Source organism: Acartia tonsa, chromosome 5 (genome assembly GCF_053477335.1).
Source record: "Acartia tonsa isolate MP-2025a chromosome 5, ASM5347733v1, whole genome shotgun sequence".
In the NCBI taxonomy this organism is placed as follows: Eukaryota; Metazoa; Arthropoda; class Copepoda; order Calanoida; family Acartiidae; genus Acartia; species Acartia tonsa.
Window position 1 is genome coordinate 42,662,178 of NC_137264.1, and position 13,265 is coordinate 42,675,442.

The 13,265-nt window shown below is 28.8% G+C and overlaps 1 protein-coding gene across 1 annotated transcript in view; it reads left to right on the forward strand.

The window, feature by feature from the left end:
- Positions 1 to 13,265, forward strand: part of LOC145319572 (uncharacterized) — a 102,971-nt gene that overhangs the window by 18,768 nt on the left and 70,938 nt on the right. The window contains exons 4-5 of the mRNA XM_080161775.1: positions 1,440 to 1,485; positions 1,720 to 1,790. Of these exons, the coding sequence (XP_080017901.1) occupies positions 1,440 to 1,485; positions 1,720 to 1,790 (117 nt within the window). The remainder of the gene's footprint in view (positions 1 to 1,439; positions 1,486 to 1,719; positions 1,791 to 13,265) is intronic.

A 13,265-nucleotide genomic window follows, 5' to 3' on the forward strand; every position in this document is an offset into this window, starting at 1 on the left:
TTTTTTCAAGGAAAAAAATTGTATTTTAAACATTAAATAGAATGTTTTTTTTTATATAACTAGCCAGTAAACTTAATCTAGGGACAAAAAGGGGCTAGAAAAATAGCTTTAAACCATCAACAAGACTTAAATCTGAAAATAAACTAGCCTAGTAGAACCATCACTGAACCTAAATTAGGACAAAGAAATCTTAAAACTTTATATAATAGGATATTAGGTATTATATTTTTTTCAGCAACTTCAACACATACCAAAATCCATGGAGCCTTTGTTTGATATGAAAGAATAAAAAAAGTCTTTCGTAGAAAAAGTCAAAATTTGACTGTACATACAAATTTAAATTTGCATTTGACTTTGAAACCCATTTTTAATTTTGGAGTTCATTTTAATCACACCATACACACCACAAGTCATATTGCAAATATTATTCAAAGTTTTTAAAGTAAAGTAAAACTTTAAAAAAGGATATTAATTTGTGCTGTAAACTACATGGTACTCGAAGTTTTATCATGTCAGCAAACAAATTGGGTACTTTGATTTAATTTTGACTAATTAGTTACTAACAAATAGTGTTCAAACTTAGAGTGTAATTTACAACATGGTAAATTTTGTTTATTATCATTGGGAATTAATGTAATGTATTGGTCATCGTTTTATCGCTGGGAATTTAGTTAAATCTGAAAGCAAAATTATTATTCTATGGTTCTATTTAATTCTTGAACATGAGTTTTAAATTGATAAAGCGCTTTCATTTTCCAATTGTACTTGAATGCACAGGCTCTGATTAAAATGCAGGGTCAAACCTCTTGGAGCTTCTGGGTCAAGCATTGTTTAATTTTAAATCTAGATTTCGATTTGACCTACTATAGGATACCAACTAGGTTCTCATGCAAAGCAGTAAGTTTTTAGTTAAATTATTATATCAAAATTCTTTCAATTATAGCATATTTTGAATACAAACACAAAGTTCCTAAAAGCTATAGGTTTTTATTTTATTTTAAGCATGTGTCTTAAGAATGAAGAAGGAGATAGGATTTATATCTCTTTGACTCTTTATGTCTTTAGATTTTTAAAACTTTATTGTTCATGGAAAGATTTTAGTTGTTAATATTAGGTCAGCCTCAATCATAATTTTACCACATGTCAAATGATTAAATGGATTATTTTTTGTTAAAATTCGCACATTCTGGTAATTCTCGATTAAGAAGCTTTTAAATAAAAAAAATATATGAATTGTGTATTTTAAAGAGGGTTAGGTTAATGTTAAAATACTTACATTAAAAAAAAGATTTTGATCTTGTATAATTTTACAAATACAAACTTCATATACAGGCACAATTTAAATTAAATCAGTAAGGCAATCATACTGAGAAACTTTCAGTTTTGTTCATTAATATCTACTGACAAAATATGAAACTAATAAACCTTCTTTTTTTCAGGGAAGCTTGATAGTGATGTCCTGTATTCTTGTTGTAGCTTTTCTAGGCATAATACTCTTAATATATTATTTAGAATAATAAAATTCAATTTAAAATTGTTGGGTCAAAATAAAATTAAGTTTTGAAACCTATTTTCTTAACATCTTTAAATAGCGAAAGTTATAACTAAAATATGTTCTCGTATAATAAAACGTGTTTTTAGTTTGTTATTGCTTAGTCACAAGTTCCTTATCGACCTTATAACACACTTCCAGATTAAGAGTATTATGATTGCTACTAGGCTTGCTAGTGAGCTTAGTACTTGTAGTTGGTGTCAAGACTGAACAGAGATTCCTTCTGCTTCCTTGGCAGGTAAGATACGCTTGATTCATTAATGATTATTGTTGTCAGGTATATAATAGAGAAGTTAAAAATAGTATTTACTACTGTAATGTCAATTGTAAAAGTCTTTCCATTATTTACAATATATTTTAGAAATAAGTGGGATAGGTTTAGTTTTTAACATCTATATACTTGTACACTAATTAATTGAGGGCTGATTGATTAATCTTCCAATGTCCAAGGCCTGTATCCCATTTGAGTACAAGTGTAAAACAAAAGGTTTATTGTAGTGCAAAAATTTATCTTTTGTTCTTTAGAAAAAGCTCTTACTTGCTAGCTACACCATTGTCACTTGATCTCTTTAAACTTGGCATTAGAAATAATTTAGAGGGTTTTGGGGTTAATAGATTTAAGTTCTTGATATATTAAAGAACAAACCTGGTACCTGCTATCATTTTTTTCTTCTTCTCAATTCAAGGTTTACTTTCGTGCCACAGCTTTTCGTTTTTTTAAAGGAACTGGAAGCCCCGAAGGGTTATAGCCCCACCATTATGGACTCACCCCCCACTTTGAAGGAAAGCCCCCATTCATAATTAACAATTTAAATTATATTTACCCCTCGTCATTTGGTATGCTAAGTCATGCAACAATGTAATCCAACTTATTAAATAAAAGAATAGAAATGTATTAAAAACCACTTGAAGAATGTTTTAATTTCCCTTATTAAGAACTTTTTTTAATAAAAATAATTAGATTCCTTAATTGTCTGTCTGTAACAATACCATAAGCACAATACTTTAGAAGAAATACTTCTGAATACTCTATTTTGCTCTAATAGTGTCACTTAAAAACAAAAAAGATGGCATCAAAAGAGAGAACTATAAAGTAGAAATTATATCAGTGAGAGTTGCACTCAGAGATGGAGTCAAATTTTCCTAGGTTTTATTTTATTAAAAGCATGTTTAGAGGAAATCAACTGTGTTAAACTACTCTTCAACGTCTGACTGTTAACGACAGTTGAAAAAAATAGTGTTTGTTGTCTGTAGGTGTTTAAAAACTATTGAAATGACACATCTACTCTTAAAGTAGAGTAAAAAACTTAATGAACTATTCCTAAATTAAACTATTAATTATAAATTGTCCTATAATTTTTACTATATTAAAATATACTTTCCTTTGAAAGAAAGAAAACAATTGTCAGCTTTATGAGAACTTAAATTTCTTGTTCGAATTTTATTAGTATAGAAATCCTAAAACACGCAGACAACATTTGATTAAAATTGCTGAAAATCTATCCGTGATCATCGGGTGAGAGTTAAAGATATCTTATCTTATTCTGAACAGGGAAATAACACTTTCATTACAGTGGGATTTGATAAAATGTTAAGAAATGTTAAGATTTGTTTTCTTAAGTTAGATGAAATATTAAGTAATGAACATACACCTACAAACTTTGCTAAATATTAAATAATAATATTGTGTTTCATTTTAAGAACATCACCATCATGATTTTGTTTCTTATTTTGAGCCTTTTAGTCTATTATTCTATAGATACAATATAACATTAGAACAAGGCGCGGCAGCCGTACTATTTTTAGACAGTTGGCTTCTGATCATGAAAATAAATGACAGCTCGAATTCAAATGTGTATGGAAGCTTATTAGCGACTGAAAAAAAGACTTTAGTTTTGTTTTCAGCCATCACAAGCTGATATGTCCTTTGCTTCAAACTTTAAGATCATTAAAGTAAGAGGTTACGTTTTTTTTTGCATTTATTAACTTTGTGATGTGGGTGCCGAGCCCTGTATCAAAGCACTGTAAAGAAAAGGTATACAATTATATATGACACATTAATTGCTACCGATATTTAAATGCACAGCCTTTTTTTCTAGCGGAAATATATTCGGATAAAGTTAGATTAAAATTCTAGTTCCTATATCATTTGTCAAGTTATTTTACAGCTATTATTTGATAGAATAACCATAATTTAGTGAATACTTATTTTAAATTTTTATCCAAAAGTGCCCTGTTATACAAGCAATATATTAACATTAAAAAGAACGTTAAACCACCCCTTGAATTGCATGACCTTTGTCTGAAAGTGCATTCACTTCTCAACAAGTTAGAGTTTACCAATTCTTTGATTTAAAATCTTTCGACTGCTCATGTTAAAAATACATTTTTTTTTAATAATTACAGAGTAATTTATTAATCACTAAATAATAACTTTAAATTTTAAATTTGCGTGCAAATTTTTATGTTTTTTAATGTTTTTAACCTGTTTTACATATTTATAATTATACAGTTTGTAAAATTAAACGCTCTCATGTCTCGTCATTTAACTAGTGTTAAGCAGTAAAGCATATGAAATTCATATTAAAGGGTAGGAGGAAGTACCCCCAAATCATGATCAACAAAGTTACCACTTCTTTAAGCTAACACATAAATATAACATTATAAGTATATTCATTAACTATGTTTAAATTTAAGACCTTTTACCAGGCTTTCTTTAAAAAAGGAATAAACTGTTTGGCTGTTTTTGAGGTCATGCTTAACATACAAACATACGAAATAAACATAATGTATGTATGATATCAATGAGGCTTTCACAGGCTCTACTTTGTTAAATATTGAGTTTTAACAAAAAGCCGTGGCAATTAACCAAGGACAAGGTCTTGTCTCATTTTAATCCAAGGAGGGAAAGAAACATGGCGCCTAAATAAATCTACATTCATTTAACCCCCCTTAAAATTTAAATAAACTTATAAAAACAGAGATTCATTTTGAGGATTGATTTATCGCGCGTTGTTCCATCCCTGTATCCAAAGGGATTTGGAAGATTTTTTTAAATTTCACCAATTAGAGAAAACGTTTTAATCCTAAATTGCATCTAATTTGCCATGATTCTTGGATTTATTCTCAGCTTACACCAATATAAATAAGGTTACTAATGTCCAATATTAGTGCAGCAATAATAACAAGATAAAACAATAAAGAAATAATAATCAACTAACTTATGTACCTTGCAAAAATAGGCTTTTGATCCTAATACCTTCATCCCTGGCTTTCTCGCTCCATTTTCCTGTGTTGATGAGACTAACTAGTCTGTCAAAACTGCTCATTAATAAGCTAGACTAGGGTTGATAATTATTATTCACAAAATATGTACATCTTGTACTTTATATATAATTTTTATGTTAATGGGACTAACAAGTCTGTGAAATCTGCTCATTAATAATCTAGACTAGGGTTGATAATTACTATTTACAAAATATGTACATCTTGTACTATTTCTATATAATATTTTTTATGTTAATGGGACTAACAAGTCTGTCAAAACTGCTCATTAATAAGCTAGACTAGGGTTGATAATTATTATTTACATAATATGTACATCTTGTACTATTTCTATATCTGTTTTCCTGTGTTTATAAGAATATTAAGTATGTCAAAACTGCTTTTTAGACTAGTATTGATTAGAGGGGGAGAGGACCCTCTAATAAAGGAACACAGTAATAGTGTCTGACTGATTATGACGTAACAAAAAAAATTTGCCAATGAGAGGCCGTTATTGACCAATGGTAAAATTTATAGTGGCCTCTCATTGGCTAATTTTTTTTGTTACGTCATAATCAGTCAGACACTATTACTGTGTTCCTAATAAAGTCCTAAGTTGTCCTCAAAACCTTAGGCCATCTTATCCCTTCAGATCTCTGAGGGTTGATAATTTTTATTTACAAAAGTTTACCTTTGTACAATATCTGCATTTTTTTCTTGATCATGGAAATAAAGGTTTTGAAATATGAAATGTACAAAGATCTAGTGCTAAGAAGGGTTCTACAGGTCTTTAAACTACACTATTTTTTTCTTTTAAATATGCACGCTTTTTTAATATTGTAATTAAACAATTACCATTTTAGTTATACACAAAACATTTTGACGCTATATGCTTAAAAATGTCATTTACATACCTTCTTTTTAGTTGACATTCATAATATAACAAGGTAATCTATTTTACATAAGTAGTGCAGCTCAAATTTTTTTATTATGAAAAAATGCTTAACTAATCTTTTAAAGCCGATTTATAATAGCTGGACTAGAACCGGTTTTAATCCATACATAAAATTCATGTATCGTAATATACTCTAGACAATTTACTACGAATAATTAAGAAAATAGGTTTTGTTAATCTTGGACTTTGTCCCGTCGGGGCTAAAAAAACTGGAATTATTCTAATAATTTTTCATTTCACTATCCAAGGAAAACCATCAATATTATGATACAATAAATAACTATATTTGAAAGGCAAAGAAAATCCTCCTAAAACAATGTCTCTTATGGACGTAAGGACAGAAATATATAAAAGCTTTGCCTCTAAAAAGAGCTGTTCTTATTCTTATGCTTGTATTAGAGGCATGTAAATAAAAACATTCATAACTTGACACCTAAATGGTATTGTGTATGTGTTTTACTAGAAAAAATTACAGGGACTTTTTGGAACTTTTAAAGCAATAATTTTTAATTTAAAGTCTTTGATCAATATTTTGAAGGTCCTCGCCCCCTATTTAAAAGAAAAACTGAATTGGATTTTCCTCTACTTTATTTTCTAAAGAAGTTGTATCAACTTTTTTGCTTTTTATTTAAGATAGCTAGCCGGTCCTTTCAGTAAGTAGTAGATGTAAAATTTTTCATAGAATTCAGATATGCAATCGGTTTTTTTGTAGACCTCTTCTTTTTTAAGTAATTTAAGTTTTTTAAAAAAATAATTAAGTCGGTTTTAAGGTACTAAAACGCAACAAAATAAAAGAAGAAAATGGCCAGTATGAACAAAAATAGTAAGATCTTTAATTTGACACCTTACTTTTAAAATTCTGTTGAGTAATTATTGAAAAAATCTATTTTTTTAACCTCGGTTTAATAAAAACTTTAGACCTAAATATTTTCTCAAACAGACATAAAAAACATGGGTTCATATATACCTTTAGAATCAGAAAAATATTACGAATCTATTCTAAGCAAAATTGAAAAAGTTTTATAAAACTATAATAAAAAAAATAAGTTTATTTTAAGAATCATAATTTTCGGCTTTAAAGGGTTAGCTTAAACCAAACCTGAAAAAAACCTAAACAAAAGACAATGCAATGTAGCAGATATTTTTTAAACACAAGAAACAATAATGTATTTTTAACTGCATTGTTTTGAAGTTTATAAACAGACTGATGCATATTTGTTCATAATTTTTCATTCTTTACATGTTCTTTAATATCACTATATTTATTGTAGTATCTATTGTATATATTGTATGAACGTTCTCCTTTATTTCTTGCAATTCTATAGGTTAATTTTATAGATTAAGCTTCCCGATTCGTCAATTTTTGCGATTTGTGATTGGCTAGTTTAGTAGTTACAATTCTTAAAATAACTTTTTTATTTTTTCTATTTTTTATTACAATTTTTTTAAACTTTTTCAATTTTGCTTACAATGGATTCATATTATTTTTCTCATTCTAATGGTATATATGAACCCATATTTTTTATGTCTGTATGAGAAAATATTTAGGTTTAATGTTTTGATTAAACCGAGGTTAAAAAAATAGATTTTTTCAACAATTACTCAACAGAATTTTAAAAGTAAGGTGTCAAATTAAAGATCTTACTATTTTTGTTTATACTGGCTATTTTCTTCTTTTATTTTGTTGCGTTTTAGTACCTTAAAACCAACTTAATTATTTTTTAAAAAAACTTAAATTACTTAAAAAATAAGAGGTCTACAAAAAAACCGATTGCATATCTGAATTCTATGAAAAATTTTACATCTACTACTTACTGAAAGGACCGGCTAGCTATCTTAAATAAAAAGCAAAAAAGTTGATACAACTTCTTTTGTTGTTTCTTAGCTTATTGTTCCTGTGCTAATTATTGAAAAAAATGTCCTTAATAACATACATTTTTAGATAAACTAATTTATAAATAAAACTTCAACTCAATTATTGTTAAAAAAAAATGTCAATCCCTTCTCCCTGATAATACTGAACATATATTGTTTTATGTAGCTTATATAATTATGTCACGCAAAGCAGATTTTTTTACAAAATTTATGCAAAAACATACTCTACATAACACTAGGAGTTGAGACAAGTTTCAAATGAATAATCATGCCAAGATGGAAACCGATACGACCATTCTAATTTCTAACAATAAGAGCTGTTCGTCATGGACATATGGACGTTTTGACTAACGGACTGGCACAAATTATAAAAAAAAACTTCAATTGAAACAATGACGCTTAAGTCATTGCTTTTCTCTGATTATTGAATGTAAAGAATTACGAATGAAGCGAGAAAGCGCGCATAAATTTATCTTTATCAAATGGTGAATGACTGCTGGACATACCCGCCTATCTGATTCATACAGTAACTGTACTACCATACAAGTATAACAATTCGAGGATTTTTTTTTCTTGAGGAAACTTGTCCCTGTCTGAAAAACAGTAAAAACAAAGCACATGGCAAAAAGAAAGAAGGGAAGATAAAAGTTGGGTAGGGTATAAAGAATATCAATATTCAGGGAGGAATGGATTAATAAAAAGAAGGAAAGATAAAAGTTGGGTAGGGTATAAAGAATATCAATATTCAGGGAGGAATGGATAAATAAAAAAAAAAAACCCTCCACCCCGCCAAAAATAAACAACTAGAGGAAGATTACAGGGATCAATAAGGATACAATGATTGAAAAATTATTGTACATCTCTAATGATGATACACAAAATTACCCCTAATGTAGATGAAAATTAGTGATTGAAACGTTTGAACACTCAACTTATGAATCAACCAGTAAAAATTCACTAAAGTCCCCAAGGTTGTTAAGTCAAAGAATAAGAAAACGTTATTTTAAACTTTGGGGACTAGTGTAATAAACTCTCTCTCTTGGAAGATTAATTTTTCATTGTCCTATTCCTTTCTCATTACAATGCTCAGTTAGGACTTCCAGACACATATGGAAAATCAAAGGGTTTGTTGTCTGTGGACAATTGTCCGCGTAATCATGCACAATACTTGGTTCAGACAATGCATCTTTCATTTGTAGCAAGTTGGCTGTGTTAATACTCCTGATGCTATTGGTTGATTTTCAAATTCTCAATTGAAAGTCGGCACAGGGTCCTCAAATAAGGGAACTATCAGTTATTTTACCCTTTACCCCTCTATTGTTTTACTCTAATGTTTAAACATACTATAGAAATATTACCTAAAACTGTTTCTGTCCTCTAAATATTATTCCTATATCCCTAACAAATATAAAAGATCATTATGGTTAGCCTGATAGTTAGTAAAAAGTCCATGACAAAATGGAGAAATATAATAAGCAAAATTAGCTCATTATATGTACAGCAAAAGGTTTCAAAGATTTTCATAAAAACCATTGTAAACTTAAAAATCTCAATCAAATAATTTATTTGAATATTAATTTTATTAAACATTGTACATGTTAAAGTGATTTATTAGCTCAAACTTTAAACTTGCAGAGTTCAAACTTTGGAACCATTAATCTTAATATACACAAGGGGTAATTTTGTTTATCAGCGATTTGGATGTATCGATTTTTTGTCATCATTATTTGTCTTATCAATACACTGTTATTGAATAATAAAATTTAATTTTTGGTTAATTCAGTGATTGAATGAGAGAGAAATATACATAATAATTATAGAGATGCTGCACATCTAATAAGTGTTTAAATGCAGATTGCATACACTAATGATTCTATTTAGGCGAAGTCTTTCTAATATATGGGGATGCATTTCTGCTAACTAGGTCTTGAAAAAGAATTATTAACAACCCATTTATTACCTAAATATTACTAGCTTTAGAAGCGCAGCTACTCAATGACTAGGATGCGTCTGTACGTGCAAAGGCACTCTAGTTTCTAGTGCTAGTCTTTAAAGGTTATTTCCTATAAGATAGTTGAACATCCAATACTATATTATTTTCTTGCATGTATTCACTACAAACTTAATTCTTTTCAATTTGAAAAAGTTTAAAAAAACATAAACAATCATGTCCATAGGTAACCTAGGAATAACAAGCAATAATAACTTAAAACATTCAATTATCAACTAGAAATACAGATTTTTTGTCAAAATTCTGATGAGGCATTGTAAATAAAACACTGCACTTAACAATTTTGTCAAACATACAATTTTGAATTTAATTTTTATCAAGTTTTGTTTTAAAATAAGTCAAAAAACAAAAAGAAATTATTGCTATTTTCTAATTAATTATATTGATAACGTATTGAAAAGTATATATCCTAGTTATAGAGAAGATGTGGCCCAAACTTGTTGAGGCAAGGGAGTAGAAGTGGGGATAATAATCTCAACAGAGTGAAGCACATTACATTTTTTTGCACATTTTTCAGTGCAGCCAAAAAGTTTGTGTGCGCATACTGAGCTTTTTGGGACTCCTATCAGATTTATATTTATCAGTTAGGAGCTTTATTATACCATTGTCAACAAATCTTAGCTAATGTAATTATGACATTGATAGTACGGAGACTTTACCTTTTGGTATTTTTGCTTTCTTGTCAGTAACAAAAACTATGAAAGATTAGAATTTAAAATAATTGAAAATAAATATTCTGTTCTTTATTGTGTCTAGGTCTAAATCTCAGACTTTCTTGCCAATGTTTTTTTAATTAACTAGCAGCTTCAACCTTAGTTTTTTTTTTGTAGGGTATTTTCCTTTTTTAGGGGGGTTGGGGTGTCCCACTTCCCAAGAAAATAGCTTAAAACCATCACAGGATCAGTAGGTATGTTCTCTGAAGTGTAGAGCCCAGTCAGTTCAGTGGTTACTGAGATCTTCAGCTTCAGACGGACAGAGAGACATCATTCTACTTTTTTTTATAGATAGTGTATTACATGGGAAGTGTTACATAGACCAAACCCTTTAAATATATTATCCTTCCCCAAAAAGTTTATTCTCATATCCCTCAAAAGCTTAAGTGACAAAATTTAAATATCATTCAAATTTTTTTGATAACCAAATCTTGATGCTAATTCCTAACTGTAGGTACTTATGGATGATATGGTGCAGGATCATGCTGGATACAGAATATGCCACAATTTTGAACATTTATATACCCCATCTAGAGTCACTTGATTATTGCATCTGGGATAAGAGATATTTAATCAAATAAGAAAATATGCATACGTTTTAGGAAAGAGAAGTCTTAGATGTAATAGACATAAAATCAATAAAATTCTATATCAGAATTTTTGTAAAGAATTACAGTCAAATTTATATAATAATTCAAAGCCAACTTATGGTTAGCGTAAATGTGGATAGAAACTTTACAAGAACATAATATTGAGAATTTAGAAAAGGTTGAACTAGATGTTATTAGACATTAAGTTTAAGCCTTGTCCCTGGTGTAAAATGTATAATATGTAAGTGCATTTCCCCAAACCAAAATAAGTGGTGAAAAAAAGGGCTGAACTTGACTCAACAGATTAGCATCAAATTCAAGAGCATGGCAAAGAGTTGATTGCTTGGAAAATTATGTTTAAGTGTTTGTATTTTGTATTGTTGGATACTTTTAGATTATACGGTACTTTTTTATGTGTATTTCTGGATTTCCTTGTTATCCTAAAATGTACATGATATCAAAATTTTGTTAAAATTAGTTTTGGGATTCTTGTCATTTCAATAGCATGAATTTTTACAGTAAATCATGGATAATTTACTTGTTATAAGGCAATTTATACAAAGTAAAAATAAGAGTTTGGATTGTAAGATCAAAAAGGTTAAATTGCATGATGTTTCATGGGATTTTTCTAACATTTTCATCAAAAACTTCTTTTTTTCACAGAAATTTTGAGGGAGTGTGCAAATCAAATCTTTTATCCTGTCTTGAATAATTTCCATATCTTTTGTAGTAAATCTTTTAAACAAAAAAATTTGTATAGTTAACCCTTTATTGTCATAATTTTATCAACAAAGCTACTTTGCAAGTCAAGTTATGATATCAGTCTGTTAGTCAGTAAGTTATGCTCATGTGACCTTACAAATATGAAGAAATGATTTTTAATGCTCTTATTTCAATTTCTTACTGCCAACAATTTATTAATGCCCACTTCTTTGATTTGTTACCCATTTATATGTTTCTTTTTACTGATATTCATTTATTACTTATTTTTATGCTACTTCCATTGTAATATCCAATCTTAGTTGTCTCAACTCTCTTTATGTCCTTTAGCCCTTTAAAATATTGTATGTTTGAAATAATCAACTAATTTGCTGACAAAATATTGGGTAACAGAGCAGTAAAAAGTTAACTAATTAGAATGCTAAGCACTACATAACTGAGACCATTATTATGGTTGGTTCAGTGAAGACAAGGGGTCGTATATGACATATAATGGTTGTTGCTCCCCTCCTGTCTTCTTGGTTTGTTAGTTACATCATTGTATATTATTCATCTCGCACAGGGAAACTAGCATTTAATTTAAAACTATAATTATACAATATATAGATATTAGATTAAACTTTTAATCTTTTAAATTAGACATTAAAGTTTTAGAATTTGGCTGTATACATTAAATGAGTTATTCAATAAACAAAAATGCAAAACGACGATTTTGTACAGTGAAGAAATTCTAAGGAAAAACTGCCAATCCTTGAAAAAGTCAATAAGTATCCATAATTCCTGAACTTTTCTCAATAGAAAGGCATAAAGCCCGGGCTACGGATGCACGGAATCTGAAACACAAAGAATTTCCTCCAATCCATTTCAATTTGTTTATTGTAAGCATAAAGCACAGCTATGTACATACTACACATAGTTAGTGTTGTGTGGAAATCTATGGCGGCTCATTGTTACCCAAAGCGCATTATGCCGCGGTTTATTGTTGTTTTTGTTTGCACTATGGACCCTGTTGCTATTTTGTATATTCAATACAATAATTCAAGTTCAAGTTTAATTTTAATCTTAATTTTAGATCAATTATGTTCTGTTAAATTATGATCATATTTACATCATCATTGCCTTTTAGTTCTCATTATAACATAGGCCACGCACAATGGTTCTCTAATCTTCCTTGGATTGGGCACGTTTTGAGGCGATCATATGTATAAATCTCAAACAAATTAGGAATGAGTTATACTTTTTAAAACAAGGTCTTCATTGTTGCAATAATAATGTTTGTTAACTGCATGGCATGCTAGCTCAAGTCTGGCGAGATCTATTTCTATATGCCATACACATTTTTAATAAACAACAGATCTAATAAAATAGACCTTTTTGTGTAGTAAAGATTCCTTCTCCTTAAAATATAATTTTATTAATGGCCTTCTACTTTATCATCGCGTCTAAAACCTGGACAAGACTAATAAAGTTTTCATGAAAATTCAAGAATAAGCTGTCATTAGTCCAGTTTTAAAAATTTTTTAGAAATATATACATAAACTATCTTTTTTTATTTAAAGAAATTGTTGAACATAGTAGGTATGCT